This window comes from Lutra lutra, chromosome 1, assembly GCF_902655055.1.
Source record: "Lutra lutra chromosome 1, mLutLut1.2, whole genome shotgun sequence".
Taxonomy (NCBI): Eukaryota; Metazoa; Chordata; class Mammalia; order Carnivora; family Mustelidae; genus Lutra; species Lutra lutra.
In genome coordinates this window covers 154,196,233-154,215,550 of record NC_062278.1, presented here as the reverse complement: position 1 = coordinate 154,215,550, position 19,318 = coordinate 154,196,233, and the positions used below count along the sequence as shown (strand labels likewise).

General features: G+C 43.0%; 2 protein-coding genes and 2 non-coding genes across 4 annotated transcripts in view; all 4 read left to right on the top strand.

Annotated features, from left to right (window-relative positions):
* LOC125106242 (caspase-14-like) overlaps positions 1 to 9,831 on the top strand; it is a 29,016-nt gene extending 19,185 nt beyond the window's left edge. Inside the window, exons 6-7 of the mRNA XM_047740006.1 lie at positions 4,948 to 5,057; positions 7,823 to 9,831. Of these exons, the coding sequence (XP_047595962.1) occupies positions 4,948 to 5,057; positions 7,823 to 7,924 (212 nt within the window). The 3' untranslated portion in view covers positions 7,925 to 9,831. The remainder of the gene's footprint in view (positions 1 to 4,947; positions 5,058 to 7,822) is intronic.
* Positions 9,832 to 13,206: 3,375 nt separating this feature from the next.
* RPSA (ribosomal protein SA) lies at positions 13,207 to 19,090 on the top strand. Its single transcript, XM_047740021.1, has 7 exons — positions 13,207 to 13,340; positions 14,151 to 14,316; positions 15,226 to 15,344; positions 17,476 to 17,721; positions 18,281 to 18,409; positions 18,516 to 18,681; positions 18,927 to 19,090. Exons 2-7 carry the CDS (start codon positions 14,184 to 14,186, stop codon positions 19,019 to 19,021), a joined length of 888 nt encoding a protein of 295 aa, XP_047595977.1. The 5' UTR covers positions 13,207 to 13,340; positions 14,151 to 14,183; the 3' UTR covers positions 19,022 to 19,090.
* On the top strand, positions 15,008 to 15,158 carry LOC125089971 (small nucleolar RNA SNORA62/SNORA6 family). Its single transcript, XR_007124114.1, has one exon. It is a non-coding gene; the product is annotated as a small nucleolar RNA SNORA62/SNORA6 family (small nucleolar RNA).
* On the top strand, positions 17,789 to 17,943 carry LOC125089965 (small nucleolar RNA SNORA62/SNORA6 family). The gene has a single exon (XR_007124112.1). It is a non-coding gene; the product is annotated as a small nucleolar RNA SNORA62/SNORA6 family (small nucleolar RNA).
* Positions 19,091 to 19,318: the final 228 nt, after the last annotated feature.

Below are 19,318 nucleotides of genomic sequence, written 5' to 3'. Positions count from 1 at the left end.
AAAGAATATACTTATTAATTCCTGGCAGGACTGTAAATTGATAGCATTTCTTTGGAGGACCACTTGGCATTGTCTAGCAAAATTATAAATGCAAACATAATTATCTTCCAATTATTTAGTACATGTCTAAGTGACATGTGTGCAACGTTATGCAGTGACATTGTTTATAATAGAACAACCTAAACATCTATCTATAGGGGACTAGTTAAATAAATTATGATAAATCATAGAGTAAATACTATTTAATCAAAGGAAGAAGCTCTTTATGTATTGATGATGAGCAACCTCCAAGATGAACTGGCAAAAACAACAAAAATCAGGTCCTAGAACAGCATGTATAATATGCTACTGAGATCAGGAGGAGGATGGCTGCACCCTCAAGTATGTATCAGCTTCTTTGTACACGGTGTATATCTGGAAGGATACACAAGAAATGGATATATTGGTTTTCTTGGGCATGGGATGAGGAGAGAGAGAGAAGACTTCTGCTGGATTCCTTTTGTAATTTAAATTTGAAACCATTTGTATTTGAGTCTGTTTTTTTGTTTTTACTTTAATTTTTTTTAAATTTAAAATTTTAATTTTAAAGATTTTATTTATTCATTTGCGACAGAAATACAGAAAGAGAGAGAGCATGAGCAGGGGAGAGGGAGAGGGTAAAGCAGAGGCCCTGCTGAGCAGGGAGCCCAGCGCAGGGCTAGAACCTGATGTGGGGTCTGATCCCGGGACCCTGAGATCATGACCTGAACTGAAGTCAGACGCTTAAACATCTGAGCTACCCAGGCACCCCTTTTTCTTTGTTTTTAGTTTCCCTGTCTAAGTGAAATTATATGGCAGTCTTTCTCTGTCTGGCTTATTTTACTTAGCATAATACCCTCTAGTCCATTCATGTTGTCACAGGTGGCAAGATTTCATTCTTTTTTTATAAATGGGTAATATTCTACTGTGTGTGCACATGAAAGATAAATATGTAAAGATATATATATGTGTGTGTATACATATGTATATATATATATACACACATACATACACAGTCTGTTGATGGGTGAATTGTGAGTCATTTGGATGTATTGTCCATTCAACAAATGGATTTAATCATCTCTTGTCCTTTTGGCTAAGATCATGTGGAAAAAATGGATTTAAAACATTTTCAAGTTATCTTCTTTTATAATTAGAAGATTTCAGCAAAATTCAGATTTCTGTCATCTTAGCTTACCAGAGACATTTATACCAGCTACCTGACCCCAGTGAGTCCTAGAGCTTGTCTCTCCTGCTTTGTGACAGAAACATGTTATCTGTGCAAGAGAAACTGCAACAAGATTTCACCTGTTTATTGGCTATTTGTAGTTAGTCATGTGGTTGCCACTCATGTTCTATGGCCAGAGTTCTCTAAACAACTTTATTTTTTTAAAGATTTTATTGACTTGAGAGAGGGAGAGAGATCATGAGTGGGGGGTGGGGGGAGTGGTAGGGGGAGAAGCAGACTCCCTGCTGAGCAGGGAGCCTGATGTGGGATTGGTCCAGGACCCTGGGGTCACGACCTGAGCCAAAGGAGATGCTTAACTGACTGAGCCACCCAGGCGCCCCTCTAAACAACTTTATAATGCACATATCGAGAATCCCGGTCCTAACGATACTTTATTTGACCTTGTTTCGTAAATCTGTGGACATTTCCTAGCTTTCGACCAGTCTAAAGTTCTCCAATATCACTCATTAGACTCATTTTTTTGTGGCCTAGAATCTGCCCTGAGGCCTGACCCCATGGCCATGGACTTAGGATCACTGATTATTTTCAAAGCAATGAGAAATTTATAATCTATCATTTGATAAGAGATTTGGCAGCTGCTCTGTTGTTTTCCTGACTTGCTCCTGATTCCTCAAAGGGGTTGAGACCGTGTTGGGTCAGAGGTTTTCAAATGTTATTTGCCATAACCCACAGGAAGAAATAGCTGTGGTGTTTCACCCAATCTAATGCCTTGATTGTAAGACATATCATTATTTTGTATCCTTAAGAAACTACCAATTAATCTATGCCACAGAGGAGATTATACAGCACATCCAGATTTCAGATTGGTGGGAAAAACAAACTTCGGTCTTAGAATTGATAAAACATATAATTCATTGTAGTCTACTACACATTTTATATAGAAGTACAAATATACATGTAACACTGGTTTTAGAAGTCATAGCTGCCCTTACTACATTCGAGCCACTTTAATATCTCTTATCATACCCCATTTTATCCCGTTATTTTTTTAAAAAGGCAGTTTCATTCTGCTAAATTGATTTCTTGGCTGATTATTGGGCCACAGTGTGCAGCTTAAAGCTCACTGGACAGGATGGATTGTCAAGCTTTGTGATGAGGCGTTTCTGACTCAGATTTACTCTCAGAGGGACAATACTGAAATTCCTGTATAGTTCCCACACTGAACAGATACGTTCTGTGGACTTGTTTACAACATCATGGAGGTGTAATTGAAGTATGAGCCGTATATACCCTACGTGTACCATTTGAACATGTGGGAGTATACATTCATGACACCATCACCATGATCAAGATCAGCATAGACCTCTGTCACCCGCAAAAGTTTCCTCATGTTGAAATCTATCCCTGCCTCCGTCCCCATCCTTGGGTCACCACAGTTGTACTTCCTGTTACCACAGGTTAGATTACATCTTCTGGAATTTTATATAAGTAGAATTATATATAGTATCTGTGTTTCTGACTGCCTGTCTTCTTCCATTCAACCTAATGGTTTTGTGATTCATCCGTGTTGTTTTATCTATCAGTTCATTTCCTTTTTTTTCTGACCAGTATTCAGTTGTGTGAATATAACAACAATGTGTTCAGCCATTCACTGGGTGAACATTTGAGTTGTTTTCTAGTTTTTGGTTATTAAAAGTAAAGCTGCTGTGAACACATGTGTGGAAGTCTTTGGGCTTGTGATTTTTGTTTTTCTTGGGTACATACCAAAAAGTGGAATGGTTGGTTCATACAGTAGGTCTATGTTTGAGTTTTGTTTTGTTTTAAGATTTTATTTATTTATTCATTCGTCAGGTAGAGAGAGAGAGAGAACACAAGCAGAGGGAGAAGCAGGCTCCCCACTGGTCAGGGAGCCAGATACAGGACTTGATCCTAGGACCCTGGGATCATGACCTGAGCTGAAGGCAGATGCTTAACCGACTGAGCCACCCAGGTGCCCTGTGTTTGATTTTCAAAGAAACTGCCAAATTGAAGATGTTTTTTCAGAGTGGTTGCATCATTTACATTCCTGCCAGCAGTGTCAGAGAGTTCCAGTTGCTCCACATCCTCGTAATCAGTTGGCTTGACCTGTTTTAAAAATTTCAGACAATCTGATGGGTATGGAGTAGTATCGCCTTGGGGGTTTAATTTGCATTTCTTGGAGGACTGCTGATTATCTTTTTCTGTACATTTTGGCCATTCATTTATCTTCTGTTGCTGAATGTCTGTTCATATCATTTGCTCAATTTTTTATTAGGTTGTTGGTTTTCTTGTTATTTTGTAAGAATTATGTATGTATTCTGGATACAAGTCCTTTGATATGTATGTACTACAGATATTTTTTTCCCAGTCTGTGGCTTGCTTTTCATTTCCTTAATAACATCTTTCAAAAAACAAAAGTTTTGCGGTGTCTGGGGCACTCAGGTGGCTAAGCAACTACCATTGGCTCAGGTCATGATCCCAGGGTCCTGGGATTGAGTCCTGTGTCATGCTCCTGGCTCAGCGGGAAGTCTGCTTCTCCCTCTGCTTCTCCCCGTGCTTGGGCGCTCTCTCTCTCTCTTTCTCTCTGTCTCTCAAATGAATAAATAAAATCTTCAAAAACAAAAAATAAAAGTTTTTAATTCTGACAACATCCAATTAATCAGCTTTTTCTTGTTATAGTTTATGCTTTTTGTGTTCTTTTTTTTTTTTTTAAGATTTATTTATTTATTTATTTGACAGAGAGAAATCACAAGTAGGCAGAGAGGCAGGCAGAGAGAGAGGAGGAAGCAGGCTCCCTGCTGAGCAGAAAGCCCGATGTGGGGCTCGAACCCAGGACCTGGGATCATGACCTGAGCTGAAGGCAGCGGCTTAACCCACTGAGCCACCCAGGCGCCCCTATGCTTTTTGTGTTCTAAGAAACCTTTGCCCGTGTTGCAGTTGCAGAGGTGTCCCCATGTTTTCTTCTGTTCCAACCTAGATTTATTTATTTATTTACTTATTTTTAAGATTTTATTTTTATTTATTTGACAGACAGAGATCACAAGTAGGCAGAGAGAGAGGAGGAAGCAGGCTCTCCACTGAGCAGAGAGCCCGATGCGGGGCTTGATCCCAGGACCCTGGGATCATGACCTGAGCCGGAGGCAGAGGCCTTAACCCACTGAGCCACCCAGGTGCCCCCAACCTAGATTTATTAATTAGAGGGTAAAATTTGAGATTCCCATCAAATTTCCACACTAAACTGACATGTTTCGTGTTTTTTAATCTAACTAATAATAAAAAAATTTCACTAAACTTCTGAGGACCCCAAAATGAATTCTATATGGGTATGTTTCAGGGATATTCAGCTTAAAATCCTAAAGCAAAAGTCAGACGTTAAAAAGAAAAAATAGAGAAGAGAAAATGAAGTAAATATGGCAAAATGGTGATAACTGTTGAGTGTAGGGGATGATTATATGGGGAATTTGTTAAACTTTGCTTTCTTCCTTTGTGTATATTTGAAAAGCTTTATTTTAAAAATTCATATAAGAGAATTGCCCTCTTGAGGGTTTATGCACTCCTGGTCACAGGACTCCCCTGGGAGGCTCAGGTGTTTCCCCTTTTCACGTCTGTGCTTCTGTATTCTCAGTTCAGAGCCATTTTCCAGGTTTAAATGTGGGTGAAAGACAAAGTTAGGTGCAAAGAGAGGAGGAAAATGGACAAAACATCTTCTGTTTGCTTTGTAGATCATGTTGCTTTACGGCACCCTCGCACTGGCTCTGTGATGATTGAAGCGATGTCTGCAGTCTTTAAACAGTATGGAAATAAGTGGCACATCGCTGACTTCTTCACCAAAGTAAGTAAATTCCAAGGGAGCACGTGCTCCGTTTGTCCTGATGGTAATGGCACTTGTTGAGAGCGTTTTCAGGAGAAGGTTGATTTAGCCATGAAGACGTAAGAGATACTGAAAAATTGCTTGGAAATGATGGGCTGATCATGAGTTTTGATGATGGTGGCATTCAGAAAAGTTGGCTGAGGGGGCACCTGGGTGGCTCAGTGGGTTAAAGCCTCTGCCTTCAGCTCAGGTCATGATCCCAGCGTCCTGGGATCGAGCCCCACATCGGGCTCTCTGCTCAGCAGGGAACCTGCTTCCTCCTCTCTCTCTGCCTGCCTCTCTGCCTACTTGTGATCTCTGTCTGTCAAATTAATAAATAAAATCTTAAAAAAAAAAAAAAGAAAAGTTGGCTGAGTCAACTGCTGAGGGAAACGGGTATTGACACTTTCGGTTCTTTGGCAATACGAGTGCCTTGGGTCTGAGGTGAGTTTTCAAGTTCCTGCCTGCTCTGTAGCCACCCTTGCAGTCAGCTTTGGCCTGACTCCGCTCTCCTCGAGGGGGGAATCTTAGGACTTCTTCAAAGACCAACTCTAGCTCACATTTGTCTCCCCAGTTTGTAGCCCGTAGTACACATTTGTTGAATGAATGCCTATGTGCCCAATAATGGTGGTAGACTTATACACAAACCATAGTTTGGAGAATGGCCCAATTATTGTTGTTTATCATATCAGGATTAATGGGCAGTTTTCTTCTCAATCGGAGAGTTTTACACCCAAAGAAAGCTAATTAGAAAAGACTGTAGATGGGGGCACCTGGGTGGCTCAGTGGGTTAAAGCCTTTGCCTTATGCTCAGGTCATGATTCCAGGGTCCTGGGATCGAGCCCCGCATCAGGCTCTCTGCTCAGCGGGGAGCCTGCTTCCTGCTCTCTCTCTCTCTGCCTGCCTCTCCACCTACTGTGATCTCTGTCTGTCAAATAAATAAATAAAATCTTAAAAAAAAAAAAAGAAAAGACTGTAGATGACTACAGTAACATGGGGCACCTGGGTGTCTCAGTTGGTTAAGCATCTGCCTGTAGCTCAGGTCATGATCCTGGAGCCTCGGGATCGAGTCCCACATCGGGCTCCCCGGTCAGTGGGGACCCTGCTTCTCCCTCTGACCCTCTTCCCTTCTCATGCTCTCTCTGTCACTCTCTCTCTCTCAAATAAATAAAATATTTTTTAAAAAGAGAGTACAGTAACAAAGATGCTAACATCTATTATCTGTTGCATGGCTCACTCCAGATCAGTTACTGTTCTCTGTGCTACACAGATATTAATCCATTTAAACCTTCCAACACCCCTCAGGCAGTGTGGGATTTGCATCCACTGTGACAGATGGGGCCTGGTCAGTGGCCGAGCTGGCACTGCAGCCTGGGCAGAGTGCTTCTAGAGTTCATGTTCTAATCACAATTACGTATTAATTACTCTACTCCCCTCCAAGGTATGGTCACTATTTTTCTTTCTTTAAAATCGAAAGATTTATTGCTAATACTTTACCTATGATGCTTAATAGCTTTTAAAACTCCTTTTCGCCTCATTTGAGGTAAGACCTTGGGGGGAAACGTTACAGGGAGGGACCACAACGATTCTGACACTCATTTCACCTGTATTCCCAAATATCTTATATTGCTTAGTTTCTCTAAGGATATAGTTTCTTTTCTATCTTTCTTTTCTTTTTTTTTTTTTTTTTTTAAAGAATATAGTTTCCTGTCAGCTTCTCAGGAATATGTTATAATAAAGACAGATTTAACCAACTATAAATAGAAATTCATTTTAGCTAAAGCTAACTGAAAAATGGTTGTGCTGACCAGTGTTCTTCAAGCCTTTACTGAACACCGTTTATTTTTATTTTTATTTATTTTTTAAAAGATTTATCTATTTATTTATTTTTAAAGATTTTATTTATTCATTCGACACAGAGAGAGAGATCACAAGTAGGCAGATAGGCAGGCAGAGAGAGAGGAGGAAGCAGGCTCCCCGCTGTGCAGAGAGCCTGATGCGGGGCTCGATCCCAGGACCCTGAGATCATGACCTGAGCCGAAGGCAGAGGCTTAACCCACTGAGCCACCCAGGCACCCCAAGATTGATTTATTTATTTGCGAGAGAGAGAGTTCATGGGAGGGGCAGAGGAAGAGGAGACAGAGAATCCTCAAGCACAGACCCCTTGCAGAGGTGGGGCTCGATTCCCAGGACCCCAAGATCATGACCTGAACTGAAACCAGCAGTTGGCCGCTTAACCAACTGAGCCACCCAGGTGCCACCCTTCATTTTTAAAGCACTTGCTGAGTGGACACTAGCAAGAAAAAAAAAAAAATCCAGGAATGAGCATGCTGTGGCCTTTGTAATAAAGGCACATGCAGCTTAGTTAGGTAGCAGATGGTAAATGTGCTTACAACCAAACCGGAGATTGTAGAGCTGTGGGATGCTTTGGACATAGCATAATACAACACTTTCATTTTACCACGTGTTCCCAAGGCTCAGAAAGGATTCATATCTTGCCTACCATTACTCCAGGGCAAGTTGAGAGCAAACCCTGCTCTGTGGACCTAAGTCTACTGGTTTTCTCACCCAGAGTTTTCTCACCCTTTCCCATTCCAAGTGCTTGGTGGGACATACTCTTTCTAGTGCCATTTGCATCGATTTCTGGAATGCATAGCGTTCGGCCATTTCACTCTGTAGTGTTCACTAACAGCCTTTTGCTCAGGGCTTTAATCTCTCAGGTGACAGTTTTTGCTTTAATCTTTCAGGTGAATAATAGAGTGGTGCACACTGAATTTCATCTACATGAGGAACCAATTAAAGTATCACTTGTCATGGAATCAACTTTAACTAGATTTGTGTACTTCTGACATCTGGAAGATGAAAAACTAAGGACTGCTTTGTAACAGACTTTGTAAAGAGCTGAGAGCATTTGTAGCATTGTACTAATAGTTATCGTTTTGCATTATTACTGTCACCGGTTGTATTTCTCCAATTCGTTTTGCATATTTTTCAAAGATTGAACCATGCTTATTTGACACTTAGAAATAATTCGATTTCTTTTAAAAGATGACTGTTTTTTGAAAATGATTTTTCTGAACTGTTATCCAACCTCAGGAGTCCAGCTCCATTGTGGACCATTTTTATCATGTGCTTCCCTTACTGGTTACACCCTATCCCCCCCCACTTGGTGCTGGTGTTTGTCCTCATTTTCTTGTCCATCTTCAAGAACTGTCTTGATATAGTCTTGACCTGTGTTTCTTCTGATTTCCTCCATATTATTGTCTGTAGCCAGACTCGTCTCTTTTTGACTCCATAAGCCATTCTCTACTCTTACCTGGATGTTCTCATTTGCCCTCTGTGCCCTTGTTGCCTCATGTTTCTCCCTTTCCCCCACTCCCCAGCTTCCTCCCTGCTGTGCAGGACCTTTGAACTACCGTTTTTCTCTGCCTGGAACAGTCTGTTCCACCCCAGTCCATCTGGTCCTTCAGAGTTTGGCTCAAGCATCCTTTGCACAGGGAAGCTTTTTGCAACGCCTCATGCTAGTTCCTTTTCCATGTGCTCTCGGACACCTTGCTTTTCTTCTGCCGCACTTAGCACCAACTGTACTTAAATGACTATGTAGTAGCCATTAAATCTCCCTCCAGTTCAGTCATAAGCTGCAAGAGGCAGAGGCATGTGTCTCATTCATTCCTGTGGCCCAGCTTCTGTCCATGCCTTAAGACACACAGAAGCACTGTGATGTTTACTGAATTGACTGGTCTCTATCTTTCAATTATTTTGTCCATTCCTCAGACCTCACCTCAGTACCTCTGTGCATCTAGCCACCTTCTAGTCATCCCCACCTGCTGGGATGTCCTGTGGCCACTTTAACTGAACAGTTGGAAGTCAGCCTTACATTTCCCTTAAATCTCTTCGTAAAACCCATCTCATTGTTAATAATTGACTCCCCACTGCCGGCAGAATATACTCAAATTCCCCTAGGAGAATATCCCAAGTCCTTCTCTGTCAGGCCTTAACCTATACTATTTGTATACTGCCTACTTGTACTGGGTCTTGACCACACCAGATGATTTGCCCTCCCTTCAATAATCCCCTCTCACAGAATCAGACTTGTGGATTACCCAACGTTAAATGAATGCTCTTGGCTATGTTATCATAGTTCATTCTCTCCTTTCTTACTGAAATGCCCTTTGTTCTCATTCTGTGCTTACTCTATACCATACATTCCTTAGGATGCAAATTGGGTCCCATCCCATTAGAAGGAAAACCTGTATGTAGACCAGTGATTTGAGAGTAATGAACTCCGGACTGAGCTTGAGTTCTCAGTGTAATTGTGTTCTAACTTCTGGTGTAACTTTGGACTGTATTAAACCCCAGTTTCCACATCATAACAGGAGATCTGGCTCGGCTGAGAACTCATTCCACTGGACTTCAGTGAACTTTGGCTTCTTAATAAACTGTTCGTGAATATCCTGCAGGTGTGGCTATTCCTGAAACTAGAGGTTCTAACTGGCAATTGCATAAGACTCTTGGGCCTGTATGAGGATACAGGTGTTTGGTGAAAATGCTCTGAAGATTGAGGGTCACAATGAGTGAAGCAACCCAGATCTCCAGGCATGTCTCCATTTCAGGGACAATTGTGTCCTTTTCAGTTAATGTGATTTTTCAAGTATATATATGTGTGATTGAAATTTTTTAAACTTTTGAGTTTTGATATTTGATATGTAACTTTGCTTTTTTTTAGAGCATTAAACTGTCACCTTGGTTCATAAAATATCTGGTGAGCCTTCTCTGTTCACTTGCATGCTGTGTGATCCTAGGATTCCCGGCATAGGGGCTCATTTCTGGGGGACAGCAGCAACTGAAATAGGCAATAGCTCTTATTTCCTGAGAGAGGTTAAGTGACTTCTTCAGAGTCACACCATGTGGCAAAGCTGAGATTCTAATATATGAACAAATGCAAGACAAAAAGTGCCAGGTGAGAGGGGAAAGTTGCAAGACAGAATCCTTTTGATAGACAGAAAAAACCTACCATTTTACTAAGGGAATGAGAGCTTTGGGACAAAGGAGGAAACGGTTATTTTGGAACATTGTTCGGGCCACTGCAGGTAAACTTCCTGGAGAGGACTGTAGCACAGCTGGGTACCAGCTACAGGTGAAGAGGAAGTCCACCTAGAGAAGGAAGTCTGAAGGTGCCCAAGGTGAACTTGAAGCCTAGGGCCCATATTCTCTTAGTTGTAAATCAGAACAAGAGTTCCCCTAGCCATTCAATGTCTTGTGAAGTGTAGCTCCAAAAGACTACAGTCCTTAGCGCAGTTTTATATTTGGAAAAAAACTTAAGCCAAATTTTTATCTTACTATTTTTTTTTTAATTTTAAAAATTATATATTTATCTATTTGCCAGAGAGAGGGAGAGAGAGTGCACAAGCAGGGGGAGCAGCAGGCTGAAGGAGAAGCAGTCTCCCTGCTGAGCATGGAGCCTGATGCGGGACCTGATCCCAGGATCCTGAGATCATGACCTGAGCTGAAGGCAGACGCTTAACCAACTGAACCATCCAAGCATCCCTCTTTTTATTATTTTTTAAAGATTATTTATTTTAGAGAGTGTGCAAGCAGGGGGGAGGGGCAGAAGAACCCTCAAGCAGGACTGTACACTGAGCGTGGAGCCTGACGTGGGGCTCAGTCCTATGAGAGACTCATCACAAGTCGAAATCAAGAGTTGGAAGCTCAAGGAACTGAGCCACCCAGGCACCCCAAGTTTTCCTTTTTAAATATGAACCCCAGAAATCAGAAGTTTGCAAAAGATAGGCTCTGGGATTTATTAAAAATGGGCATGAATAGGCAGGCATGCCTTAGTGGCTCACTCAGTTAAGCGACTGACTTGGTTTTGGCTCAGGTCACGATCTCAGGGTCATGAAATAGAGCCCCTTGTTGGGTTCTGTGCTTAACTCAGAATCTACTTGGGACTCTTTCTTCCTCTGCTCCTCCCCCCTGCTCTCTCAGATAAATAAAATCTTTTTTAAAAAATGGGCATGAATAAAAAACGTTGCAAAAACTTGCACAGAGGACTGGGAGGCTGCAAGAATACTAGATATTCTTCCCAAGTGCCACTTGGGGCAAGGGCACCTCACTGTGGTTTACTGCCAACAGTCGTTTATCTTTGGACCTTTGTCAACTCATTTCCTTGCCAAGGATTTTCATCAGATAGATGAGTTCTCAAGAGCAAAGTTATTGGGCTGCCTTGGTAGCCCAGTTGGTTGAGCCTCTGCCTTTGGCTCAGGTCAGGATCCCAGGGTCCTGGGGATAGATCCTGATCTATACAGAATGATCCCCACATCAGGCTCTCTTCTCAGTGGGGAGCCTGCTGCTTCTCCCTCTGCCTGCTGCTCCTCCTGTTTGTGTTCTGTCAAATAAATAAAATCTTTAAAAAAAAAAAAAAGAGCAAAGTTAATTTGTGACAAATATATTATTTTGAGAAACACCTAAACATAATTAGAGTACAATGTCCTGCTTGTAACAAAGGAAGTAGTCTTGGGACTGGAGGGTGAACAGGGGAGGGAGCTGCTAAGGTGGCTTGGGAGTGTCCCAGAAGGCCCTCCAGAGAAGTCAGGCAGTGACAGAAAACTACCCCTAACAGCCATACATTCTGTTATCATAGAGCTAATTTTTTTTACTTCTTTCCTTTTTTTTTTTAAAGATTTTACTTATTTATTAGAGAATGAGAGCATGAGATGGGGGAGGATCAGAAGGAGACCCACTGCTGAGCAGGAAGCGAAATAAATGTGAGATCATCCTAGGACTCCAGCATCAAGACCTGAGCTGAATGCAGTAGCTTAACCAACTGAGCCACCAAGGCACCCTACCTCATTCCCTCTATATATACAGCTTTTAGAAACTGTCATAGGGTTTTCTGTTTAAAACAACCTGTGTTCCTCAGAAAATTTAAAAAATATAGAAAACCAAAAACAGGGGGAAAAATTCAAAAATGAGAGGAGGAAAAAACTCACCCAGTTTCTCTAATTGTATATTAACGGTTCTCACCCTAGCTGCACATTAAAATTATCTAGTAGCTACTTTTAAGAATCAGATTTTTTAAGTCCTGGAAATGTAACCTACAACGTGGCAACTCTAGTTAATACTGTATTAAATATTTGACAGTAGCTTAGAGGGTAAAAGTTCTCATCTTAAGAAAAACAAACATTATACCTGGATGGTGACAGATGTTAACTACGTATATTGTGGTGAACATTTCACAATATATACAGGCTATGTAGTACAACTGAAATGTTTTATCTCAATTATACCTCAATTTTAGAAATCGATTTTTAAAATTGAGCCTTAGCATATGTTTAAAAGCTCTCCAAGTGATTCTCCAGTGCAGCCAAGGTTGAAAACTACTATATAATTTAACATCTTGGGTTTTTAAAAATCATATTTTAACGTATAGGGCTTCGATTATTACTATTTCTTTTTTCCAGAGAGAGACCTCTTCCCTGGGGAACGGTGGAGGGAGGGGGGAGAGAATCTTAAGCAAGCTCCAAGCCCTAAGCGGGGCTCTCTCTTGGGACCCTGAGCTCATGACCAGAGCCAACATCAGCTTAACCGACTTAACCCCTCCTTTTCTTTTTAATTGAAGTACAGTTGAACGGGTTTCGATTTTTTTTTTTTTAATAATCTCCCTCATCCTGCAATTCTTGTTTGTACGTAGCGTTATCTTTTGAATATTCCTCAGTGGCTGCATAGTACTATATGAACAGAATACACTTTTAATAACCTATTGATAGATATTCCTTGTCTTCTTAAAAAAAATTGTAACCATTTGTACAGTCTTTTAATATTTTCAGGAAAATTTCCCGAAAAGTCAACTTTTAAAATGAATTACGTTCTGCCAAATTGTTCTCCAAAGAATGAAAATAATTTCTCCAGCTTCTGTTGATCGAGTACTTGGGCACGTTGTGTCCAAAAGCTTCCCACGGACGCAAACTGTAGTTTAGAACAGGAACCCTCCCACGTTGCGCGAAAATTCAAACCGTCATCACCGGAAACCCGTAGGCACGCGTTCTTGACGAAGTACTGTGGGGACGGCCGCACAGCGCGGAACGTCTCCGCGGCGCCGGAAAGCACTGCCGTCGCAAACGGTCCCTCTGGGCTAGAGCTCCCGTCCGCCCTTCCGCTCGGCTTTTTTGTTGTCATTGGCTGGTGGCGGAGTATATAAGGGCGTCATTTCCGCCCGCCTCTCCTTTCCGCGCTACCCTGGGAAGGGTCCATACGGCGTTGTTTTGCGTGAGTGCCCTGTGGGGTTCTCCAGCGTCCCCAGAAGTCACCAGAACAGTTTCCTGCTGGAGTAAGGGGTGCGAGGACGGGGATAGAAGCCAGCAGGCAGAGCGGGTCTGTCTCCTGCCGGCGCGTTCCACCTCCCTCCGGCAGCCCGCACGTGGCCGGCCCGGGCCCGCGAGTTCCCACAATGCCCCGGGAGCCCGTGGAGGTCATGCTGGAGCCGGGGCGCTGGGCGAGGGTGCGCACCGGCCTGCGGCTGGGTGGCGGGGGATGCAGAAAGCCGTGCCAGCGCACCGTGCTTCTTCCATCGCTTCGGACCCCGGCACTCGGCCGTGACCTCAGGCCCCGGCGCACATATACAGCAGCAGTTTGGGCTGGTAGTTTACCGTGGGTTAAGATTTCTGGCAGGGTTTTGCAGAAGGTTCGTCGTAACCCCAGAGAGAAATAATTCTGAAGCGCCCACCTGCAGTCTGCTTGAAGATAAACTTGTCTGCCTCTGTGCTGCCTTTGCTCATCCATAACCTTTATTCCGGGTTGCTCTGGAGTGTTAAGTGGCAATTCACCATTTTCGTCTTAATTATCTGGGTGTTTTTCCCATCTCCACATTCATTAAGATGTGCTGTTGTTTAATAATGTGTGGGATCTGTCTGTTGTATTGCGTCTCATCCCAGTAGACTGTAAACTGAAAGGTGTGGTCCTTGGGTTGCATTTAACCGTGAAGCTGTATGGCTCTCAAGAGTAGTTAGAATGCACCTGATCCCTTACCCACTTAAATCACTGGAATGCAAAGGACTGGATTGTTAACTTGTTTTTCAGGTTCCCATCGTAACTTAACGGGAAACTTTCACAATGTCCGGAGCCCTTGATGTCCTGCAAATGAAGGAGGAGGATGTCCTCAAATTCCTTGCAGCGGGAACCCATTTAGGTGGCACCAACCTTGACTTCCAGATGGAACAGTACATCTACAAAAGGAAAAGTGATGGTCAGTCCTTGCTTTGATTTGGGGGGGTGGGGCATTCCAGCTAAGGAATCAACGAAATCAGATCACTATTTGGGAAATAAGCTTTAAAACTAAGTAAAAGTGGGGTGCCTGGCTGGCACGGTAGAGCATGTGACTCGATCTCTTGAGTTTGACCCCATGTTGGACATAGAGATAACTTGAAAGAAATTAAAAAATTAAAAACAGTGTTCTGGTGGTTTGGGGAAGACAAGCTTTCTGGGCTCCAGGCTAAGAGTATGTCTACTGATAGGTTAGGGGACTTGGGTTGCAAGAGCTACGAGATACAAAGATGAGGAAGCTCATTATCTTTATAGTGCCTTGTATTTCACAGGTACTGACTGACACAGGTTTGAGTTTTGACAGTAAAGTAGAGCAGGAGATAGGAAGGAGCAGTTCGGCTTGGAAGGTACTAGAAAAAGAAAAGGTAGGTTGTGATGCCTTTGTAGGCATCTTGGGCAAGGGAGTGCTTCAGCTCAGAGGCCACTGAAGGACATAAGCTTGGGAGTGGCATGTTGTAAAGCAGTTTTGGGTTAATTTGGCTTGGAGGCAGGTTGTAAGCGAAGTGGCTAGAGACTAGGAAGTGGGTGAGAACTTGCAGGAGGAATCCATATGGGGACCTGAGGGAGGCTTAATGCAAGAAGAGGAAAAGATGCTCTTTGTCTACTGAGTCAGGGCTGCACACTATTAAAGCTCAAGGTTGAGGCCAGCCGTGGCCCATGAACTTGTGAGTGTCGGAAGTGTGCTATAAAAACTGCAGGATTTTCGCTAACACCAGTAGAGCTTGCCTCTATGACTGGAGTTTGATAGTACTCTCTGCTACATTGAATTTTTTTTAGAAGAAAATAAATCGCAAATTAGGTCGGGTGTTACAAAACTTCTGCTGTCATGTAGGTATCTACATCATAAATCTGAAGAGAACCTGGGAGAAGCTTCTGCTGGCAGCTCGTGCCATTGTTGCCATTGAAAACCCAGCTGATGTCAGTGTCATATCGTCCAGGAATACTGGCCAGGTTTGTAAACAATACACTTGGTATTTATTATAAAAAATAAGCTTACAGATACTGTGGGATGCAGGGAAAAGTATAGGAGAATAAAAATAGTCTATAATTTAACTACTTCTACAAATCTTGAATTGCCAGTATTCGAGGTTTTCAGTATACATAATACTTGGCATCTGGTGGTTTGTTGAGCTTCAGTTTTCTTCTTGAAAACTGGTTTTCTAGTAGGATACTAGTCCTCCAAGACTCATCAGGTCTTCTAAGAGTAAAAATCTTTGCCAGCACTAAGTAACTTTTTAAAGGCTAGTGGGACAAAACGTGTATTTTGCCCCATTTCTGTTTTGGCGATTGTTTCTCTGTTGAGGAAACTAATGAACTTCCCGAAAATTGATTTACAGTTGACCCTTGAACAACACCGTGAATCAGGGGCACCGACCTCATGCATGACCAAAAATCTGTTTAACTTGACTCCCCAGAAACTTTACTGATAGCCTACTCTTTTTTTTATTTTTAAGATTTTATTTATTTATCAGAGAGAGGGAGAGAGCGAGCACAGGCAGACTGAATGGCAGGCAGAGGCAGAGGGAGAAGCAGGCTCCCTACCGAGCAAGGAGCCCAATGTGGGACTCCATCCCAGGACGCTGGGAACATGACCTGAGCCGAAGGCAGTGGCTTAACCAACTGAGCCACCCAGGCGTCCCTGATAGCCTACTCTTGACCTTCAGAAGCCTCACCAATAAGAAAGATAAGCAGTCGATTAGTTTATTTTGTATATGTAGTATATACTGTGGTTTTAGGGAAAAAAATACAAGCTAGAAAGGAAAATACTCTGAAGTACTGTGAAGGAAAAAAAAGTCAACATGTAGGTGGGCGTGCCTGGTTTAAACTGGTGTTCAAGAGTCCACTAGATTAAGAGCTCTAGCAAGGGTATCAGTCAGCCCATTTCTAATTTTTTTTTTTTAAGATTTTTTAAATTTATTTGACAGAGATCACAAGTAGGCAGAGAGGCAGGCAGAGAGAGAGAGGGGAGGAAACAGGCTCCCTGCGGAGCAGAGAGCCCGATGTGGGGCTCGATCCCAGGACCCTGGGATCATGACCTGAACCGAAGGCAGAGGCTTAACCCACTGAGCCACCCAGGCGCCCCAGCCCATTTCTAATTTGAAAGAGATGTTGGACTTGGATTTTGACAGGTGTGTAAATTGTGTAGTGAGATGGGTTCTTTTGTACTTACTTAGTTGATGGTAGAACCGGTTTCCACGAATTTAGGGTGTGTTTTGCGGTGGAGGGGGCTATTCCCCAGAGGCTGACTTGTGACAGGATTTAAAGTTTGGTGCGTGGTGGTAAACAGTTTTTAATTACTACTGTAGAATGAACTTGGTGACAGCTCTCCTGGCTTCTTCCCTCAGCAAAAATTTATTGAGCATCTATATTGGTCCAGGCAGTGTTGGTAGGGGTGGGGATATAGCAGGAAAATACCAAGTCTGCTTTTCTGAAGGGATGTAGGAAATACATTTTGTTTTGTTTTGTTTTAATTATAATGTATTATTAGTCCCAGGGAGGAAATAATGTTTTTATGGAGATAAAAAGGAAGGGAAGGGGAAGAAAGTGGGTATATTCTTGCTTTATGTAGGGTAGCTTTGATGAAATTGGACCAGATCACGGAAGTGCTTATTGATGTCAGACACTGTGTTGTTGTCTGTATTGATGAATTTCATTTTCATGACCGTGTTGGAAGTATGTGCATAACCTGCCCAAGTCACTCACAAGAGTGGCTTTCTTGGTTCTTGAAACCAGGTGGTGTGGTCATGGAGCATGCAGATGTGAGGAAGCCAGTGAGCCACAGGTACCCTCAGGGATTGAGAGTGGGGAGAGCATTCCAGGCAGAGAGCTTGGGGGTGGGGTATGCTTAGCATTTCTGAGCCCTAGTTCTGTAAGTAGGTCTCAGGTGGCACAGAGCACACAGAATTGCTGGCTGTGTTTGAAGTGCTTTGGTGTTTTCATTGTTGAGGGAAGATAGGAGGTCTCCTGACTTAGTGGGCTCCTTCAAGTGCTTAGAGACCTGGGTGTCTGCATGGGGACACTTGGGAGTGTTCTGTGATGCCATATCTGGAGCACTGCTAACTCTTGATGTTAATTCTTTAAGCGAGCTGTGCTGAAATTTGCTGCTGCAACTGGAGCCACTCCCATTGCTGGCCGCTTCACTCCTGGAACATTCACTAACCAGATCCAGGCAGCCTTCCGAGAGCCAAGACTTCTGGTGGTTACTGATCCCAGGGCTGACCACCAGCCTCTTACAGAGGCGTCTTATGTTAACCTGCCTACCATTGCTCTATGTAACACAGACTCTCCTCTGCGCTATGTGGACATTGCCATCCCTTGCAACAACAAGGTAACAGTTGCAACAAGGTAACACTAGAGCCTCAAGAGTGAATACTCTTGAAACAGTTGGGCATTCTTCTGCACATTGTTAGAGCTTGGAGTTGAGGCTGCTGGCTGGCCGATGAACTCACAAGTGTAGGTAGTGTGCTACACGAGGGGCAAGTCTTTTCGCTAACACCACAAGGGTCTCTGGCCCAATGAGTGGAGTTTGATAGTAATTCTTGCTACAAGTATAATTCAGATGTGTCAGAGCTTTAAGGAGAAATCATTTTTTAAATGGTCTGTGTTTTCTTCTGCTTTTCTCCATATTTCTTAACTGTTTCAACTTCTCACATTACTGGACCTTGTCGATTTTCAGAGCAACTTGGTGAATCCTGCTATAAGGTCCTAAAAAGGTGGGTTGCATACAGCTCATATTGGTCCAGTTTACTAGTCTCAAAGTCTTGATTCCAGTGTAAAAAATGTCTATTTTGTTGGTACTAAAGGTCTAGATGATGGAACACGTTGGTGGGAGGTGCATGCTGTTGGGGATGACCCAAGTGTCATTTCTTAACCTGGCGCTCTTGCAGGGAGCTCACTCAGTGGGTTTGATGTGGTGGATGCTGGCCAGGGAAGTTCTGCGCATGCGTGGCACCATTTCCCGTGAACACCCGTGGGAGGTCATGCCTGATCTCTACTTCTACAGAGATCCTGAAGAGGTAAGCTTCCTCCACAAAGGCATGTGGTTACATAAGCAAATCAGACATCTTGGTCTGCTTCTTTGACATAAAATTGTTTCTATAAACATTTTTCCCCCTTAACCAGATTGAAAAGGAAGAGCAGGCTGCTGCTGAAAAGGCTGTGACCAAGGAAGAATTCCAGGGTGAATGGACGGCTCCAGCTCCTGAATTCACGGCTACTCAGCCTGAAGTTGCAGACTGGTCTGAAGGCGTGCAGGTGCCCTCTGTGCCTATTCAGCAGTTCCCTACTGGTATGTGTCGTGATCCGTGGTTTGCATTTTTGGTATTCTTAATCTAACTTTTAAAGGATCTCCACAGCTGTATATTTGCACTGAAAGGTTCTCATCCCAATGCACTGTAGCTGCACTAATAACGGGTGGTTTTGAAGTGGTCTCGCCTTGGGTGTTTGACCCTTGAAGTGTGTATTTGGTAGAAATCAAGGCCCAGTGTTGGTGGGAGTGGGGCTGATTATGTTTTCTTGGTGTTTCCTTAACAGAAGACTGGAGCGCCCAGCCGGCCACTGAAGACTGGTCTGCAGCTCCCACTGCTCAGGCCACTGAATGGGTAGGAACAACCACTGAGTGGTCTTAAGCTGCTCTTCCACAGAGGCAAACAAAATGGAAATAAGGTTGACGGAAAATAAACAGTTTGTAAAAGTCGTGTCCATCTCTGTTTATTTCGCATTCCAGATCAAGAAATACCTGAGATTACTTCAGGTCTTGACTTCTGTTTTACTTCTAAAGCTCACTTTAGATAAAAGATAGTGCTTCTTACTTGAGAGTTATCCTTCCTTTTTGCAAAAGGAGTAGCTGTTCTGAAAATAGTTAGGCATGCCTGGGTGGCTCAGTCTGTTGAGCGTCCCATGATTTCAGCTGAGGTCATAATCTC